The 22,133-nt window shown below is 35.3% G+C and overlaps 1 protein-coding gene across 3 annotated transcripts in view; it reads right to left on the reverse strand.

Annotated features, from left to right (window-relative positions):
* LOC143238344 (uncharacterized) overlaps nucleotides 1–22,133 on the reverse strand; it is a 38,459-nt gene that overhangs the window by 12,106 nt on the left and 4,220 nt on the right. For 2 of the 3 annotated variants that reach the window (XM_076478494.1, XM_076478495.1), the window contains exons 1-3: nucleotides 19,723–21,017; nucleotides 13,443–13,701; nucleotides 11,753–11,875 (exon numbers count right to left, since the gene is read on the reverse strand). In XM_076478494.1, the coding sequence (XP_076334609.1) occupies nucleotides 11,753–11,875; nucleotides 13,443–13,701; nucleotides 19,723–20,379 (1,039 nt within the window). In that variant the 5' untranslated portion in view covers nucleotides 20,380–21,017. Of the gene's footprint in view, nucleotides 1–11,752; nucleotides 11,876–13,442; nucleotides 13,702–19,722; nucleotides 21,018–22,133 lie in introns of those variants that run through there. The other variant, XM_076478496.1, reaches the window with a different exon arrangement.

The following is a 22,133-nucleotide window of genomic DNA, read 5'->3' on the forward strand; positions in this document are numbered from 1 at the left end:
CCCTGGTGTATAATATGTGAAGCTTAATATCCTAGAATAGTAAGGAAATATTAATCCCCCTCTTTTTTCTTACGTTTTGATATCTTTTGCGGACTTTGTTTTCTGTTTTACCGTGTTCTGCCTGTCGATGCCCCCAGTGGCACAGCGGTATAACTGCGGGCTTACAATGCTAGAAAGTGGGTTTCGATACCCGTGGTTTGTAGGGCAGAGATAGCTCGTTGTGTAGTGAGCTTTGTGCTTAATATCTAAGAAACAAACTGTCTGTCGAATGTTCATTGTATCTGTGATGCATAGGTTAACGTTGTTAGTCTCTGAAATTTCGAGCCGCTACTAATTACATTAAAGTTGAGGTTAAACCGCAAACAACAAATTGCATATTGTTGCATATTGAGAATGGTATATTTTATTCATGAAGGTGTGAAGCTGTAAAATAATATGTTCAATGTGTTCTCAATCATACTCAATAAAACTGTGGGGATTTCATTTTCCTTGTCTCTTGCATTGAACTCGGCAAAGCTTTCACTATAAGTGATCGCTCTACTAACTGAGCTAAGTGTTTACCCACTAGCAATTTCCACTAAGGCACTTCTTGTAACAACCCAAACAACTATAGTCTTTCCCAACCACAAAAAAAAAAAAGCCCATTCTTTGACCTTATCCACACCCCACGTTTGGTACCACTTTTTCTTATGGTAATATCCTCAGTTCGATATCGAATCTTAGGCCTCTCATACATCACAGAAGTTCTCTATCAACTGAGCTTAGGGGATGTCCTATTAGAAATTGTTAATAAGAGAATCTAATTTCAAAACGACTCAAACCACCAAACCGCTGTAGGAATCTTCTGTTCTAGGTATTGTTTAGTGATCCTTAAAATATCCTGCACGTTGACGAACATTTTATTAGAGTCGTCTATCTTGTACTGTTAAAAGAGGAAAACAAAAGAAGTCAAAGCAATGTCAGTTTGCTAGAAAGACTCTTTAGGTATGTTACGCTCTCTGCTATGTCTAAACTTTCCTGAATAAAGCTTTTGGTTTTCAGTGTGAATCTTTACAGATTTTTTTTTTCTATAGAACCAGTAAACTTTAAGATACGGTAACTTTAAAGTGATAGATTAGAGAGAAGCAGCTAGTAAACACAACTCTTAGGCTACTTTCGTCACTCTTATATCATATACGACTCCAGAGCACAATTACTTGTGTGTGTGTGTGTGGTAACAGGACTCGAACCGCGGAACTTCAGGTCATTGGACCACGTTCGGCCCTCATTATTAAGTTTTCAGTTGTTATTATTCTTATTTTGTTCTTTTTAATTTGTCGATGCACACATGTAATAAGAAACAATAACATTTATTTTGATAAATGTTATTTAACATACGTCTGTAAACTTTCCCAATATCGAGATGTGCATATAAACACCTATCAAAAACTTTTAAAACAGATTAAATGTGTCAAAATTATCTGACGATGTCAGCCAGACGGCAATCATTGTATTTTTTTTTCTTTTAATAAAGCTAGCTTCAGTTTGCTGTACAGTGACGATTATATACATTTTTTAATAAAGCTAGCTTCAGTTTGCTGTACAGTGACGATTATATACATTTTTTTATTAAAGCTAGCTTCAGTTTGCTGTACAGTGACGATTAGATACATTTTTTAATAAAGCTAGCTTCAGTTTGCTGTACAGTGACGATTATATACATTTTTAATAAAGCTAGCTTCAGTTTGCTGTACAGTGACGATTAGATACATTTTTTAATAAAGCTAGCTTTAGTTTGCTGTACAGTGACGATTATATACATTTTTTAATAAAGCTAGCTTCAGTTTGCTGTACAGTGACGATTATATACATTTTTAATAAAGCTAGCTTCAGTTTGCTGTACAGTGACGATTAGATACATTTTTTAATAAAGCTAGCTTCAGTTTGCTGTACAGTGACGATTATATACATTTTTTAATAAAGCTAGCTTCAGTTTGCTGTACAGTGACGATTATATACATTTTTTAATAAAGCTAGCTTCAGTTTGCTGTACAGTGACGATTATATACATTTTTAATAAAGCTAGCTTCAGTTTGCTGTACAGTGGCGATTATATACATTTTTTAATAAAGCTAGCTTCAGTTTGCTGTACAGTGACGATTATATACATTTTTTAATAAAGCTAGCTTCAGTTTGCTGTACAGTGGCGATTATATACATTTTTTAATAAAGCTAGCTTCAGTTTGCTGTACAGTGGCGATTATATACATTTTTTAATAAAGCTAGCTTCAGTTTGCTGTACAGTGACGATTATATACATTTTTAATAAAGCTAGCTTCAGTTTGCTGTACAGTGGCGATTATATACATTTTTTAATAAAGCTAGCTTCAGTTTGCTGTACAGTGACGATTATATACATATTTTAATAAAGCTAGCTTCAGTTTGCTGTACAGTGACGATTATATACATTTTTTAATAAAGCTAGCTTCAGTTTGCTGTACAGTGACGATTATATACATTTTTTAATAAAGCTAGCTTCAGTTTGCTGTACAGTGACGATTATATACATTTTAATAAAGCTAGCTTCAGTTTGCTGTACAGTGACGATTAGATACATTTTTTTAATAAAGCTAGCTTTAGTTTGCTGTACAGTGACGATTATATACATTTTTTAATAAAGCTAGCTTCAGTTTGCTGTACAGTGACGATTATATACATTTTTAATAAAGCTAGCTTCAGTTTGCTGTACAGTGACGATTAGATACATTTTTAATAAAGCTAGCTTCAGTTTGCTGTACAGTGACGATTATATACATTTTTTAATAAAGCTAGCTTCAGTTTGCTGTACAGTGACGATTATATACATTTTTAATAAAGCTAGCTTCAGTTTGCTGTACAGTGACGATTATATACATTTTTTAATAAAGCTAGCTTCAGTTTGCTGTACAGTGGCGATTATATACATTTTTTAATAAAGCTAGCTTCAGTTTGCTGTACAGTGACGATTATATACATTTTTTAATAAAGCTAGCTTCAGTTTGCTGTACAGTGGCGATTATATACATTTTTAATAAAGCTAGCTTCAGTTTGCTGTACAGTGGCGATTATATACATTTTTTAATAAAGCTAGCTTCAGTTTGCTGTACAGTGACGATTATATACATTTTTTAATAAAGCTAGCTTCAGTTTGCTGTACAGTGGCGATTATATACATATTTTAATAAAGCTAGCTTCAGTTTGCTGTACAGTGACGATTATATACATTTTTTAATAAAGCTAGCTTCAGTTTGCTGTACAGTGACGATTATATACATTTTTAATAAAGCTAGCTTCAGTTTGCTGTACAGTGACGATTATATACATTTTTTAATAAAGCTAGCTTCAGTTTGCTGTACAGTGACGATTATATACATTTTTTAATAAAGCTAGCTTCAGTTTGCTGTACAGTGACGATTATATACATTTTTAATAAAGCTAGCTTCAGTTTGCTGTACAGTGGCGATTATATACATTTTTAATAAAGCTAGCTTCAGTTTGCTGTACAGTGGCGATTATATACATTTTTTAATAAAGCTAGCTTCAGTTTGCTGTACAGTGACGATTATATACATTTTTAATAAAGCTAGCTTCAGTTTGCTGTACAGTGACGATTATATACATTTTTAATAAAGCTAGCTTCAGTTTGCTGTACAGTGACGATTATATACATTTTTAATAAAGCTAGCTTCAGTTTGCTGTACAGTGACGATTATATACATTTTTAATAAAGCTAGCTTCAGTTTGCTGTACAGTGACGATTATATACATTTTTAATAAAGCTAGCTTCAGTTTGCTGTACAGTGACGATTATATACATTTTTAATAAAGCTAGCTTCAGTTTGCTGTACAGTGACGATTATATACATTTTTTAATAAAGCTAGCTTCAGTTTGCTGTACAGTGACGATTATATACATTTTTAATAAAGCTAGCTTCAGTTTGCTGTACAGTGACGATTATATACATTTTTAATAAAGCTAGCTTCAGTTTGCTGTACAGTGACGATTATATACATTTTTAATAAAGCTAGCTTCAGTTTGCTGTACAGTGACGATTATATACAGTTTTTAATAAAGCTAGCTTCAGTTTGCTGTACAGTGACGATTATATACATTTTTAATAAAGCTAGCTTCAGTTTGCTGTACAGTGACGATTTTTAATAAAGCTAGCTTATACACGATTATATACATTTTTAATAAAGCTAGCTTCAGTTTGCTGCTGACGATTATATACATTTTAATAAACAGTGACGATTATATACATTTTTAATAAAGCTAGCTTCAGTTTGCTGTACAGTGACGATTATATACATTTTTTAATACAAGCTAGCTTCAGTTTGCTGTACAGTGACGATTATATACATTTTTAATAAAGCTAGCTTCAGTTTGCTGTACAGTGACGATTATATACATTTTTTAATAAAGCTAGCTTCAGTTTGCTGTACAGTGACGATTATATACATTTTTTAATAAAGCTAGCATTTTTAATAAAGCTAGCTTCAGTTTGCTGTACAGTGACGATTATATACATATTTTAATAAAGCTAGCTTCAGTTTGCTGTCACAGTGACGATTATATACATTTTTAATAAAGCTAGCTTCAGTTTGCTGTACAGTGACGATTATATACATTTTTTAATAAAGCTAGCTTCAGTTTGCTGTACAGTGACGATTATATACATTTTTTAATAAAGCTAGCTTCAGTTTGCTGTACAGTGACGATTATATACATTTTTTAATAAAGCTAGCTTCAGTTTGCTGTACAGTGGCTATTATATACATTTTTTAATAAAGCTAGCTTCAGTTTGCTGTACAGTGGCGATTATATACATTTTTTTTAAATTAAGTTTCTTTTGGAATCGAAACATTATGTCTCCCATCAGAGAGTGTTTTTTTTTTTTACGTGATTATTTGCAACACTAATACGACAAGCTCAGTTCAAGTCGTAATTTATTAACATCGATACTTCCATACCAGTTCTGTAGTCTTCTGTCGCCATTAAAGTACATTCAATTTACCCAGTTAATATGTTTGTTTTCTGATTTCAGGATTGGAGGTAACTGACATCCTACGTGCCACAGTTACAAACTGCATACAATCTGTGTAACGCATGCGTATCTGCCTTGCGACTGAGTTATTTGTCAGAAAGTTAGTACAATACACACACAAAAAAGGACTTTTATTAAATGAAATAATAACTTAATGGTTGCATATTACGTGTACAAAATACTGATCTAGAATATCCTGCTATTTAAACAGCGCATGGTTTGACAAGAGATGAGATAATAATGGCCATTTTATGTTGCATTCTCGTTTGATAATTTCGTTAAGTTAAAAACAAAGTCAGTGTTCGTTGTATAGTAACTTTATAGGAAAAACTGAACAAACGAACTATACCTTGACTATGTGAATTTGACGATAATTTATGATATGTTAACAAAATTTCTATCCATTACTGAAATGAAATAAAAACTACTATCAGGTGCAGGAAATATTTTATTCTTCCTTCCTGTTGTAGTTTCCAACGGAAAGAAGATATGGATTGAGAATGAAGTCGATCCAATATGTTGCTATGACAACCATCCACGTGTTACGAATGCTTAAATCATCGGAGTTTATGCCATTAAGTTTTTGTCTATTTCTTCCGCAAACCAGAATCACAGAGTACATTGTTTGTAGACTTTATAGCATCTACGTCCACAATATACATTTGTTCTAGCTTCGTTTTACCTGTTTCACCACACGTGATTTTTCGTCATAATATACCCCACGTGTTTTTCATTTACTTGTGTTACTGGTTTTTAATCATGTGCAAGCATGAATCATGCTACCTCAAATACCGTGATTTATTTTCATAATACGTAAACTTCAAAGACTGAAAAACATAAACGAATAGAAAAAAAAAGAGGCCTAACACTCGTTTTGATAGTGCGTAGGTTGGGTGGGGAAATGCTAGTTGAAAATTTGCATTTTCGTTGAATATGTGTCTGACATATATACACACAGGTATTCACTTACTGGACTCTTAACTTAACCTGAGGCATTTCCAACGCCTAACAAAAACTCTTGAATGGATAACGTTAAACATGCTTCTATGTCAGATATAGAATCGATGGAATCGAGCCTCTGATGTTAGCGTTGTAAATCCGAATACTTACTGCTATCCAACCAGGAAACGATTGAATACCTCTCGATCCAGTCAAAACATAGTTGTGCTTGGTTTGTTTTGTTTTATTTATTTGTTTTTTTTTAATTTCGCACAAAGCTACACGAGGACTATCTGCGCTAGTTAGCAGTGTAAGGCTAGAGGGAAGGCAGCTAGTCATCACCACCCACCGCTAACTCTTGGGCTACTCTTATACCAACGAATGGTGGGATTAACCGTAACTTTATAACGCGTCCACGGCTGAAAGGGCGAGCATGTTTGATGTGACAGGGATTCGAACCCGCGACCCTCAGATTACGAGTCGAGCGCCTTAATCAGCCAGTCATACGAGGCAGTTGTGCTTGGAATTATTAAATTATTCTCTTTGGAATATGCCAAGACTGCACACTATACTTCAAATTAAAGTGACGGTGATATAATATTATTCAAGAACACGCTGTGCGCTACATTATTTACTTCTTATGTGTTTATCCAGAAAAACACGTTAAAGTGTTAAAGTTACATTGAGTTCAAAAAGACAAAACGCAACATTAACATTTAGAGCTGCTCTTTCAAGTACGAGAAAATTAATGCACAATTAATTTGGACTTGATTTATTTATATTATCCATTAATCAAGGTACAAAGTAAGTATGATTTATCTGTTTATAAGTGTTGACGACAAACATGTGGAGAGGCTAATAAAATGTTAACAATAGCGACTCCAATGAATAGAGTAAAAAATAAAAACATTCAGCGCCATATGTAGAAATGATTGAAGAAAGTTATATTCCTGATCACGTGAAACCCACTCGAAATAAAAATGTATCTCAGAACGGCTGGTATGGGTATTAACACTTTTGTTGACAAGGAGAGAACAATGTTTCGATCTTCCTAGATACAAAGTTATATTCCAGAGTATATTTCGTTTGTTTATCTTTTATAAACGTCTTACGAATAAAGTCAATGGAAAAAAATTAAATATCGCCAAGTGAAATATGAGCCCATGCCTATTAAAAATGTAAAGCATCATAAAAAGTGAGAGGTAGGTAAAATCTCGATAGTTTCATAAAACAAGGTTTGTTACAAATCAGTGTCATAATCGTATCCTATAAAACCCTGAAGTAGCATGTGGACTTGTGGTGGGTCGAAATTGAAAACATAATATTCTTTCGAATACTGATGAATACTGGAACAAAAGTGGTTAAAAATACCCTATTTTTCGTGTTATTTACTTCTAAATAAATTATGACACGATGCGACAGAGTGTTCCAAGGCATACAGGTGGCTAGAAAAAGTGGCATTGGTCAGATTGCCAAATTCGTCGAATTTAAAGTTTCTTTATAGCCCTTCTAACCTCATCTTAAAACATGTACAGTCCTTGTAATAACATTCTGTATGTATATGCCACTTTCAATCTTTTTTTACAACATACACATTCTTTGTAATTACATTATATACAACACTTTTCATTTCCTTCTCTCTGACATCATCCTGCAACATGCACAATCCTTATAATAACATTATATACAACCCTTTCTATCTCTTTCTTTACATCCTCTTTAGGCTTATCTTGCAATATACGTGTCAAGTTTTCACTTATGCGTGTGAACGAGTGTTTTTTATAGTAGGTGGCTGTGATTTGTTGGCGATACATTTAAACAATAAATAAACAGCACATAGTCCACTTGTGTTAAAATATGATAAAACAATTCAGTGCATATAAAAATGTTTGTTAAACAGTTAATCTCACAGTTGCATTTACATCTTTAAATAATCGTATCTTTTCATTAAGAGCTCACACGAGCTGGTTCAGTTACTTTAGAACACAAATGGCAAGAAGAACTATTCTTCTATACTCTGTTCTCACAATACAGACAGTGATAAATTCACTTATCTTACCCTATGGCTTACTACAGTTGTATCCAAAGCTTTAAATAACTCTCTTTTACGTCAAGAGTCCACATAGGCTGGTTTAATTACTTTAGAACCCAAATGACAATACGATCTATTCTTCCCTACTCTGCTATCACGATTCAATCAGTGATAAATTCATTTACGTTACCCTGTGGTTAACCACAGTTGTATTTAAAACTTTAAATAATTCTCTTTTATGTTAACAGATCACGTAGGCTGGTTCAATTACTTTAGAACCCAAAATACAAGACCACCTATTCTTCTTTATCTCTGTTAATACAATACAAACTGTGAAACTAACTTTATAAATCACATGTTATGACTAAACTCATACACACAGTCTAACTTCACTTTTACTTTCTTTTTCACTAATGTACTTAATTGCACTGACTTGGTCACCTATAAATAATTGTCTGACTGAGGCCTAGAATTTTCTACAAACTACCAGACGTTGTGATGAAACAATACTCAATAACATAACCAGAAACTTGGAGGGTACGAGTAACATGATGAAACAATATAACAATCACCACCTAGTGAACTACACAACGTTAGATTTGCACACATTACATAAACAAACCTTCGACAAATTATCGCTTCTAAGAATACTAACTTTAACACTCGCTCTTTATAACTCTCTAAATCATAACCCTCATATTAAATTTAACTGGCACAGTCGTGTATATCTAACAATATACACTCCTTCTAATAACATCAACCGGGCTCAGCATGGCCAAGTGGTTAAGGCACTCGACTCGTAATCCGAAGATCACGGGTTCGAACCCCCGTCACACCAGACACAATCATCCTTTGAGCCGTATGGGCGTTATAATGTTACGGTCAATCCCACTATTCGTTGGTAAAAGAGTAGCCCACGAGTTGACGGTGGGGGTGATGACTAGCTGCCTTCCCTCTAGTCTTACACTGCTAAATTAGGTACGGGTAGCGCAAATAGCCCTCGTGTAGCTGTGTCATGTCCAGATGAAGAGGCAAGATTTGTGTCATTAGGATCACGATTTCGCGAATCATCCTTGGATTTCTCAACTGGTTAATGAATAAAGGTATTGTTAAAACTGTAAAAAAGCCGTTTATACCTACTAATACAACATGGACATTGTTTTTCGGTGTGTGTGATGAAGGGTATTAAATATCCTAAAATTCAAAAATAGAGTTAACTTTCTACTACTTAGTTACTAACGGATATTTTCTGACCCAGCATGGTTAGGTGGGTAAAGGCGTTCGATGGTAATATGAGGGTCACTGGTTCTAATCCTCGTCACACCAAATATGCTCGCCTTTTCTTTCATGGTAGCGTTATAATGTGACAGTCAATCCCACTATTCATTGGTAAAAGAGTATCCGAAGAGTTGGCGATGGGTGGTGATAACTAGCTGCCTTCCCTCTAGTCTTACACTGCTAAGTTAGGGACGGCTAGCGCAAATAGCCCTCGAGTAGCTTTGCGCGAAATTCAAAACAAAGACAAAAATCACTCGGTGTGATGGTTGTGGTGTAGTTACTATGTTTAATATAGTCCATGACAGAAGTCCTAACCCACGCATGCATGGAATCAAGGAATAATATGAAATCGATTATCGTCCGCTCGATAAGTACAAGATATGCTAGAACGAGTGTTGTTAAAATCATTATTATAAAAATACAAAAGTAAGTGAGAAGCTGTCGGGTACAGAACTTGAGCTGCGTTTTGTGTTTTTTTTCTTTACCTCACTATTAAATATAGAAAGATGTTATGATGTTAAAATAATACGTAAAGAATGTTTATATTAATGTACGAAGAAGTCGGTTTAAAATGTGTAACTTTTGTTTGTTTGTTTGTTTTGAATTTAGCGCAAAGCTACACAAGGGCTATTTGCGCTAGCCGTCCCTAATTTGGTAGTGAAGGACTAGAGGGAAAGCAGATAATCATAACCACCCACCACCAACTTTTAGGCTACTCTTTTACCAACGAATAGTGGGATTGACCGTCACGTTATAACGCTCCTACGGCTGAAAGGTCAAGCATATTTGGTATGACAGGGATTCGAGCCCGCGACCCTCAGATTACGAGTCAATTGCCTTAACCACCCGAACATGCCGGGCCAAAATGTGTAAGAAGAATGTTAGTATTTCCAAGCTGAGCAGTACCTGATGTGACACATAGGTTAATGAACCAAACTGAACGTAACAGGTGGACAAGGGGATCAGAGTAGAGGGTCTTAGGGTTCAAGCAAAGCTATTCATCATTGTGAGGGAAGACCTATCTTCCGTATACGTAACAATTCTTGACTGAACAGTAGGAATGACTATCATAATAATAATTCTTCCTAAAGTTTGAAACGTGTTCTGATGCATATTGGGTTTTGAAATTTGGATGTTCCCAATCGAATTTCAGTATTCTAACCAGTAAGGTCCGGTATGGCCGGGTGGCTAAGGCACTTGACTCGTAATCGAAGAGTCGCGGATTCGAATCTCCGTCACATCAAACATGCTCGCCCTTTCAGCCGTGGGGGCATTATAACGTGACGGTCAGTCCCACTATTCGTTGGTAAAAGAGTAGCCCAAGAGTTGACAGTGGGTCGTGATGACTAGCTGTCTTCCCTCTAGTCTAACACTGCAAAATTAGAGACGGGTAGCGCAGATAGCCCTCGTGTAGCTGGGTCATGTCCAAATTAAGAGGCAACATTTGTGTCACTGGGATCACGATTTCGTGAATCACCCTTGGATTTCTTAACTGGTTCATGAATAAAGGTATTGTTAAAATTGTAAAAAAGCCGTTTATACCTACTAATACAACATGGACATTGTTTTTCGGTGTGTGTGATGAAGGGTATTAAATATCCTAAAATTCAAAAATTCAGTTAACTTTCTACTACTTAGTTACTAACGGATATTTTCTGACCCAGCATGGCTAGATGGGTAAAGGCGTTCGACTGGTAATATGATGGTCGCTGGTTCTAATCCCCGTCACACCAAATATGCTCGCCTTTTCTTCCGTGGTGGCGTTACAATGTGACAGTCAATCCCACTATTCGTTGGTAAAAGAGTATCCGAAGAGTTGGCGATGGGAGGTGATGACTAGCTGCCTTCCCTCTAGTCTTACACTGCTAAATTAGGGACGCCTAGCACAAATAGCCCTCGTGTAGCTTTGCGCGAAAGTCCAAGAAACAAACAAACATTTTCATTTAGTTCCAGTGAAATACTGAACTAACACCATTCTCATCTGACGTTTTCCCTTTATGTAATCTCAACTCTTTAGATGTATTTAGTTATTTAAATGGAGAAAAAATAACGTTAGCGTTCAACATTGCCATGGGCATTTTGTGAAGGATGGAACATACAATACGGAAAATCTTCTTTGGATATATTCTACTTAATTTTAGTGTATTTGGCACAAATTGCGAGTCCCTTGCCCCCAGTGACATATTTGTGGACTTCCGGTGCTAGAAGCCAGATATCGATTCCTCTTGTGGACAGAGCACAAACAGCCCGTTGTGTTGCTTTGTGCTTAACTATAAGCAAACAAACGAGCACATTAATGAGTTTCTTTAAATACAACAGACTACAAAATTAGGATTTTAAAACACTTAAGTATACGTTGTGTTACGTTTACATCTGAACTATTCACAACCACTCCATTCGCAAAGGTATTACTTTTAATTTCACATAAATATGATCTTACCTAAATGTTGTAGTTGTTCTTGACACTGTGCTGTTGAAAAGTTATCCTGTAACTGCTCGATTAGTCGCTTGGGTTCGCTGTGGTTCGTATTCAGCACCAGGTACGTCATGAATGGAAACTGGCCTTTTATAAGTACAAAATATATATATATAATGTATAAATATTAGAGTTGTTAAACGCAGTTTATCGTAGTCCATTAAATAATAGCGCCGATATGAAAATATTGCAATACTACACAGTTGTGTGTTTAAGAATATATATAGGTACTTAATATAAAATTGCTCTGATTGTTTTTAATTTTTCTAAGCAAAGTATTTCATTGGTTACGATAAAATGTTTACTGCATTTCTATGAGCAACAGATATAAATAACTAAGAAAGAAATGCCTTGGTCATGTTGCACTGTTCGTGTATATATGACAGTCGTCGCGATAAGGTTCAAAATTCTTGCTGCGTAGCACAAAACACAACTCTCTAGTGATGAATTATTTCTCTTTCTATTCGACTCTTCTTATTTAAAATTCTAATGTATTCTCATAGTGATAAAGTTAAACGTTTCATGGTATAAAAAGTGATTTTAAGTAATAATTATCACAAAGAGAGACTAAGTTTTCAATTATTTTTCAAAACTGCATATTTATTAAAAATCCTAATATTATTAAATTTCATCCCCTCCCAAAAGTTTGTATTCACATAAAGTGCATCAACAAAACGTGTTGTTTGGCCTTATGATTTACCTTGAGTAGTGTATTCATATAGACTACATTACCAGAACGTGTCTCGACTCGTAATCTGAGGATCGCTGGTTCGAATCCCCGTCACACCAAATATGCTCGCCTTTTCAGCCATGGGGGCGTTATAATGTCACGGTCAATCCCACTATTCATTGGTAAAAGAGTAGCCCAAGAGTTGGCGATGGGTGGTGATGACTAGCTGCCTTCCCTCTGGTCTTACAGTGCTAAATTAAGGATGGCTAGCGCAGATAGCTCTCGTGTAGCTTTGAGCGAAATTCAAAACAAACCAGAACGTGTCACGAAAAAAACAAATCTGTTAATATGTGGCCCTATTTTTCACTCTGTTTTTGCTCTATGACTCATTTTAAAAAATGTTCTGATTTTGGTGAAACTTGGTTGGCATATATAGAATAGTATTCATCATTGTTCATAAAGGATTTGTGTCCGTTGATAACGACGAACGTATGTTTTTTGAGATCCGAATACGATCAATGGTACCTAGCGAAAATATATGCTCCGCCTCCCCAGTGGCACAGCGATACGTTTTCAGAACCTACAACGCTGGAAACCGTGTTTTGATACCCTTGATGGGCAGAGTGCGGGTAGCCCTTTGTGTAGCTTTGCGCTTAACTGCAAATTGACAAGTATGCGTTCTAATTAGTGCCTCTCTAGTTTACCTCATAATTGTCGTTATTAAAATAAACCCATTTTCTTCCTCTAACAGTCGAACATTCGCCTCAGTTTCACATGAATGCACGAAAATAATTTCATGGTTTGAATTAATTAATACTATTGACGAGAGTGCAGCAGTTAGAAAATGAGACAAAAAACAACTAAATCCAGACAAACTTTTAATGTAAATATTGCGACGATATAAAGTAATTGGTGTAAATTATTTTGATAGTCCTAAAACCATTCTCACACAGAATATGAGTTAACATGCTTAGAAGAACCTACTGCATCGTTCCACATTAATCAAGAGCATTCCCTCGGTGGCGGCTTGCGATTCTCGAATACAGTCAAACTTCTTCCGCTGTATGTCAAGCTGAGTAGAAATCCATTCTCGAGACGGAGTGCCAAGTGTCGAGGTAGGTGATAAACGATCTTGGGAAGCGAAGGCTGCATTCTCTCCGAAGTCAATAATTATGCAGATTTTAGGGTCTTTCAGCTCTATCATGCTTAAGGCTTGAGAAGGCATACTAGTGACTTGGCCTTCCTAAATGGTGGGAGTAAATTAATTGATTTATTTAGTGGTGTTGTCCTATGAAACAAGGAAAAAACAAAACACAGTAATATATATATCAATTCAAAAAATGAAACGTTGTACAAATCACAAATACTTACGATTCTTTAAGAAACTGTAACTCGTTTAATAAATTACCAATTCAAATCCCTGAATACAAAATCTATATCCTTGAACTGAGTCAGAATAGTTGGTGTCATCCCAGATGGACAGTTTGCAAAAAGTGGATTCTTGAGAGGCCGTGAACTACCTACGACTGCATGTAGTTCGTGAACGAAATTCTGAACTTCTTTGTCCATCTGATGAAAATTTTGGATTTGATCAGAAAAGATTATATCAGGTTAAAAATTAAAGTTTCAAATACTGCGTAATATTCCTATAAATATCAGTGAAATAGATGGAAAAATTACTCTTGCTGACACAACTATTTTTTTTTCGTAAAACTAAAATAAGAGGTCGAGCTAACGAAATATCGTTACCTTTGTGGAGTATGAACAATTAGTACAATAATAAGTGAATTAAGAGTGTACAGACTCAGCTACTTACAATAAAAACATTATTAATATTAAGTATCATACGAATAAATTAGGAAACATTGAAACTAAGGCACATTACTAAACGATGGACCTGTTGTATCAGATGATTCTAAACAGGAACATACGGTCCCTAGATGGGGCTACATCATATGAAAAACCAATCATTAATGCAAAAATGTTCTTGTATTTCAAGAGAATGGTCGTACAAAATGGAAGATTTTTGTCCTGATTTTTATTAATGTACCACAGTTTAACGCAATGGGAATACATGTTTCACGCATCTGACATAATATAACAGAAATTGACTCAAGTCAAGACGTTGATTTGGGTTTAATTCTACAAAGGCATAGATAGCATTTGGTTATTGTGATCGTTTTTAGATCACCACTATAACTTTCCAATTTAACTTGGTTGAAAAAAAACTAAATAGTCCATAAGATGCTCGAAACGTCAGAATAATATTCAGAGTGTTTAACATCTGAAATCACTGTTCCATTTCCCACTAAAATAATTGGAATCAATTAACAACTTGTACGAGATAATCCTTGATACAACACAACTTAGAGCTTTTTATAACCTTCAACTAGGTTTTATTAGTAAAATACGTGTTTTCCTATAAGCATTGTTACGACAGTGCTTCTGACATGCTCTCGTTATTTTTTGTTTAAACACAGTACACTTAATCAATGCACAATGGCCACATTTTCCAATCATTAATTTCTACGAGCGACAAAAAACTTTCCTCCTGAATCGTGACAACCAAAAAACGTATATTAAACTTGCTTGGATTGTACCAGTATTTAAAGCATTGGTTTTAAAATATCTGTTCCCATAATGATGTCGATTTCTAAAGCATGGTTTGTTTGTTTGTTTGTATTTAAGTATAAAACTATATTATGGTCTATCTGCGCTGTGCTCACCAGGGGCATCGAAACCAGATTCTTAGTGTTATAAATCCACATACCTGCTGCTGTGATATTGAGGGTAGGGGCTGTTAAAGGATGGTATTTCCAGTTCACAATACTGTGTTGTTTTATACTTTCTTATCTTCTGGTGTTGTTTCTTTTTTTTGTTTATGCCAGTTATGTAACAAAATGTACATTTATTTATAAATTTATTACGTAATTATTCGACTGATTCTGCTAAAACAATTCTGATCAGTAGTATAATAACAATTCATGTACTGATAGCCCAGATAAATCTAATGACAAAACTGTGATAAAACAATTATGGAATGTCAAAGTCAGAAGAAAATGTGCTCGTGGAGTGATAGTCAAGTACACCCATAACTGTCACAGCAAAACGTCAGTCTCTGAAAAAATAACAAAGGGCGCATGCTCCATTGACATAAGAACACGTTCCGCACTTTATGGCCGTGAGTGCAATATAATAGTGACGGTCAACTTTCCATTATTCGATTGCTTGGCAGAATAGACTAAATAACTAAGCCATCCCTATCTGCTTCCCTTCTTGTCTCTGGTTAAAGTGGATATTTAGAGCCGGGGAAGTGGGGAAGCGAACTAAACCAGTTGATCATTCTCTTTATAAAACCTTAAAAATTAGCTCCCTAATAAAACATAGATTACAAAACTTTGTCATCAGTACTAACTAGAACCTCTTCGACCTTGAACGACATTACGTGACAAGATAGATTGCTTACCACACCCATCACTCCCAGGTCCACCTATATCTCGACGATTAGCTGTAATTTCAACATTTTCTCGATAAAGACCAGTTTTCGAGAATAATCACAATATTCTTGTTGTAATTCCTACACAGACTTTTAATTAAAGTATATCACTCCAGGTCCTCTTAGACCTTTGTTCTATATATAGCTGCGAGAGGTGACATTGTTGTTAGCTGAGCCCTTCTTCACTCTATCAGCTCAAAAATGGGAGTTATTAAAATAAAAATAGCCATATTATTTTACTGTTCTCTGTAGTTTCCTTTAGCATTGTTAGCAGAAGATAAATTTGCAGCATACCATTTCGTGCAAAATTGTTCTCACATTTTAAATAGGTAGTGTCATCGTATGCTTTCAACGTAGTTATTACAGTTCCAATGAGTCGAAGAGGCGTAAGTTTCTGTAGTGTTATTTCCTTCAGTTCACCGATGTGACCAACTGTGTTAGTCCCACGATTGTGACTCGACATTTTTATTGTCATCGTGACACACACAGTTGCTCTGTTTAGAGTCCAGAGATGACTTCAAAAATTGTACTTTCTGTTCTTGTTAGAACTATTGTTACTATTACAACATATTATTACCTACTTCAACCAATTAGGTTACTTCGTATTCCACTTGAAATCAACTCGAGTAATTAAATGTTGAACTGAAACTGTTTCAAACGTCCTCTAGTGGTCTCCTACCATACAAGTTCCATTGTCCCATCCCAAAAATAATGTTTACGGCAAAACAGAGTTACCTGAACTAAAATACTTCCTGAACATATTAATTTGTCTAAAACCACTGTTTAATCATAAATTATTATTTTTGACAAAACTAACAAAGACGAATGAAGTTTGAAAGGAATTTATTTTTTGAATTCCTTTTTGTTATTTTATTTTATAAGTAATGTTAACTTACTTTGAAATGATGTGTATAATTTAAAAACTAGTAATCTTTCACCAGTGCCGTTATTGTGTTTCCGTAAGTGAAGAAAAGGCAGACAAATGCATATAAGAAAAACACGCAATGTACGACTTCGACTGACTGAGTTGGGCTTTATAGCGCTATTTTAAACTGCAGAGTTGAATACTGTATTAATGTATAATATAACATTTTGTTAGGATATTAATTGTTAATAGCTACAGTAAATTTCATGTAGTTTGTACCCACTACAAATAATTCACTACAATTAAAGGGCTATTAAATGTTATTAGGTACAGTAACTTTCATGCAGTTTGTACCCACTACAAAAGATTCACTACAATAAAAGGGCTGTTAAATGTTATTAGGTACAGTAACTTTCATGCAGTTTGTACCCACTACAAAAGATTCACTGCAATTAAAGAGCTATTAATTGTTAATAGCTACAGTAACTTTCATGCAGTTTGTACCCACTACAAATAATTCACTACAATTAAAGGGCTATTAATTGATAATAACTACAGTAAATTTCATGCAGTTTGTACCCACTACAAATAATTCACTAAAATTAAAGGACATTTGATTCATTGTGGCAGGTATATTTATAGTTCTTACTTTCTTAATATTTCTATACAATACATCAGTATTAATGTAATGGCAACTAAACCCAAAAGATATCACTCAGATCAGGAGACAGGAACATAATTTAGGAACAAGAGATTGTACGGATATGCAACAAGAACACGCAATTGGTGCAAGTAGAAACTATCCGTGATTACCTTGTGATAGGTGAAGTTGAGCTACCCATAGATTGTTACTAAGAATTAATCCAGTTGTGAATACAGTCATACTGTTTATAAATGAATGATCACTATTTATCGTTTGCTTTTTTTGTCTACAATTATTTCCTTATTTTAAAATACAGAAGTCAGTTTTATATTTATAGCAAACCTGGATTTTTATATCAAATAAATCATATCATTTAACTTCAGGAATTGTATAACAATGATTAATTCAGTATGGAGGTCTGATGTAAATTCACAGAGGTCCGTATAAAGAAAATAAACATTAGAATGTACTGATTTATTAGTTGAGTAATGTCGCTGCTAGCAACATTTTCGGTCGTAATCCCAGTGATATCTCAGGATACTAAGCTAACAAAGCAAAATAATCGTTGTAGCACAAACTATAAAACAAATAATAATAAACCGAATATAACAATTTGCACAATACTGTTAATGAAACTGATATTAAAGGAATAATAGTATAGAAACTACGAACATGTAGATTACGAATAATAAAATCATGAACTGAGGTACAAGAGTTAATGAAAGTTTAAGGATAAGTAACTGTCAATACACTAAGTAAACAGATTAATACTAATAGTTTATGTTAATTGTAAGAAAACGAACTAAAGTATACTAATTCTGTGACTAGTAAGGAGGTTTATTTAGGACAACAATTTCGGTGAGTAGTGAGGACAGAAATTTAGGTTCAATAGTTTATATCAGTGATAAGGATACGAATTTAATAACAATAGTTTATGTGAGTGGTAAGAACAAGATTTTAAGAACAATAGTTTATGTGAGTAGTAAGGACAAGATTTTAAGAACAATAGTTTATGTGAGTAGTAAGGACACGACTTTAATAACAATAGTTTATATTAGTAGTAATGACAAGACTTTAAGAACAACGGTTTAATGAATAGTAAGGACAAGATTTTAAGAACAAAAGTTTACATGAGTAGTAAGGACACGACTTTAAGAACAATAGCTTATATTAGTAGTAATGACAAGATTTTAAGAACAATAGTTTACATGAGTAGTAAGGGCACGACTTTAATAACAATAGTTTATGTGAATAGTAAAGGCATGACGTTAAGAACAAAAGTTTTCATGAGTAGTAAGGACAAAACTTTAAGAACAATACTTTGCATGAGTAGTAAGGACGAGACTTTAAGAACAATAATTTATGTGAGTGGTAAGAACTTCTGTTTAGCGAAAAATATTAAATATTAAAGAGCTCTCATTTTGTAACAACCAACCAAACATTTAAAGTTTTTTGTATTTGTTTCAGACAATTAAGTCCCCAGTGGCTTTTTTTTTATTTCGCGCATAGCTACACGAGGACTATCTGCACTAGCCGTCCCTAATTCAGCAGTTAAGACTAAAGGAAAGGCAGTTAGTCATCACCACCCACCGCCAACTCTTGGGCTACTCTTTTATCAACGAATAGTGAGATTGACTGATACATTATAACGCCCCCACGACTGAAATGGCGAGCATGTTTGGTGCCAAGAGGAATCGAGCCCGCGACTAGAGTCGAATGCCTTAACACACCTGGCCATGCTGGACCTACCCCAGTGGCACAGCGGTATGTGTGCAGACTTACAACTGTAGTTAAACCAGTAACTTGGAATAGAAAACAAATATTATAAAAACGATCTGAAAATTAAAGTCCCAGAGTACCAAGACCTCATATATAAAATCAAGTCCCATATGTTGCACGACTAGGCAGTGAAAGTCAAGTGCCTGATATGCAGTCATTACACAATAAAGTCGAGTCCCTGAAAAGCATTGACCATACAGTAAGAATTAATTTCCAGGTATGCTAAGACCTCACAGTGAAAGGCAAGTCCTTGGCATGCTGAGACTACGCAGTGAAAGTTAAATTCCAGTCCCAAACTGAAAATCAGTTTTCAACATGTGGTAATCGATAATTTGTAATTTGTAAACTGAATTCGAACGACGACTATTGAACTGTTTTGATGAAAATAACTGTTCACACATTCCTCTAACATTTTTATTGCTATTAAAATACAATTAGAAGCAGCAAACTAGTTTCCTAAAAATTTAAATTAAACGTTTACCTGATAAGATGGCATGAAACGATCCATTAAGTGTGCAGGAATTATGATGCAGTCTTGCACGTCTTGATACTTGGACGTTTCAGTCGATTCGCTTGATCCAGTAGCTGTCGGCAACCGTTTCAGTCCTTTCGACTCATCCTTCTGTTTTGGGGTTTGATTTTGAGTACGTTTCCGGTCTTCCAAAGCGGTTTCCTGAAGCCGTAGGGAGCGATGACTGAACGGTTGTAAATAGTCTTCGTATTGCATCTCGTATTTGTCTTTCGAAGAACCACAGTGCCAAAGTTTTCGCTCATTCTTCTCCTTGAAAAACACTTCTGGAGACAACATGGTTGGTGTTTGGCAGAATGCATCGAAGTCTTCGTAGTCTGGGCGGGAATGTTCTCTTCCCATCTCTCCGACGGCTGACGGTTCGGTGAACCGTAGTCTGACTGGGTGATCTCTGGCAGTATCGGAAGTGCTGCTGTCTTGAAGTTGGCTAGGCCTAAAAGAGAGAAGCGGAGTGTTCTCTTTATTTCTTGGTTTTTCGTTGTTGCCACCTGCTCGTTGAGCCTCAAAGAGTGGACCAGAAATATTAAAACCGCTTCCGTATTTTGGCCGCGAAGACCTGTCCATATGAAAATAAACATGAGTGCTTAAATGCTTATTAGAAGAAGCCATCCGTTGTTAAGCTCCAGGCCTGCTAAAGAAGGGACCAGCGCATTATTTTATAAAGTTTTACTCGCTTGTCAAATGTAACCAATAATCTGTGAGATCTTCAGCATTACAAACATAAACATCTAACGTTATTCTTGTACCTCTTCCCTCGTCATCGTCGCACGTGAGTCTGTAAACATTGGATGATCCCTAATGATATGAACTAAAAAAATTAAATAATTAATATTTTCGTAAACTTTGAATGTAGTCTGATTTTCTCTCTAGGGTTGTTACACGGGTAGTTTGTCTTTACTTTGATCACACATAAGAAACCCTTCTAATCTCAGCATGATTTCAAGATATTCTGCTAAATCACGCTAGACGTCTTCGTCTTTCCACTCGACGACTACTACGAGTCTTCTTTGCTGCCTTTGAGAACTAGACAGCGAAGTGACCCGCGCGTTCTAAACTGCGCGCAAACAAACAAACCCCGCTTTTCTGTAAGTCTCGTGTAAGATGCTAGGCAGTGGATTCTCTACTATGTGCCTTATTGGGTACGCAGCTTACAGTTTACACTTACAATGTGAACTTGTCTTCAGTTGCTACTTATATTTAACTGTTTGCAGCAAGTTAAAGCAGTGTTAAGTGAGCAAGAGCTAAGAGTCAAAATCATGTACATTCACCATAGCGCCCTCAAACTACAGTTTTCGTAAGTACTTCGATTGCAGACTTTACTTGGTAAGATAGCAGAGTTTATATTAGATTTTTTTCCGCCGAAGAAATCGTTGTCTCCACTTTCAGTCCACAACGAACGGCTTACAACGCCTAATACCCTACGCAGTATTATATAAAATTGGGTATCCTGCTTATCAAAAGCAGTGCAAAACCGCTCGAGTTTCACTTTGTGGTGAAATTAGACTGACTAAGCTTCATCCCTACATAAAAAACAAAACCAAAACTAAAATGAAACAACGCTGTTTTTATTAGCCAATGTACATTTAACAGATAAGTCAAAATGCTAAACCAAATACTCTTGATCATTGTGTTTTCTTCAACATTCTTGTACTACTGTGTAAATAAATAATGATCTAAGTGAGCAAACGTACAAATATGTAGACTAGTGTTTCTCAAATGATGGGTTGCGATCCCCTTGGGGTTTAGAGCTGTCCGCGCTGAGTCAACATTTTATTTAAATAGATAAAACTGACGTGTTTTGTTCATCCTTGTAGAGATGGCGGAGGGTCTCGACGATCAAAACCCGGATGTCGGATTCGTCTGGTAAATCCGGCTGAAAAACCCTGGTCTAGAAACATTTGCGGTAAAAGTAAGGTTTTACCGCTTTTAGATAAGAACTACTTGAATTCTAATCCATAATTCAACGAATATATTTCTCTTCTTTTCTGAACTTTTGAAATTTGAAACAAATAGATTCGAAACTTGCTCCGTTAGTAATGCGATTAATGCACACAAATATAATTGCTGTGGATACTTCTCCGCTGAACAAGGATTTAGTGGTTTTCGTTACCTTTAACGACGACGGAAATATTTATTTGACGAGACTGGGAGTCTGTCCCGTGGAAGACCTTTGGAGTTTGGAACTGGAGAGCCGAGTTAGATCTCAAATCACGATACAAATTATTTAAACTTTTGGTACGTTATAAGAGTGACAGGCAATCCTTTCACGTGGGTGGTAATATGTTGCTGACTGGCTGCCCTGATTATAGTTCAAAATTACGGATGGCGTCTTGGAACAGAGCCTGTTTACAATGTGAATTAGA

This window comes from Tachypleus tridentatus, chromosome 13 (assembly GCF_004210375.1).
Source record: "Tachypleus tridentatus isolate NWPU-2018 chromosome 13, ASM421037v1, whole genome shotgun sequence".
In the NCBI taxonomy this organism is placed as follows: domain Eukaryota; kingdom Metazoa; phylum Arthropoda; class Merostomata; order Xiphosura; family Limulidae; genus Tachypleus; species Tachypleus tridentatus.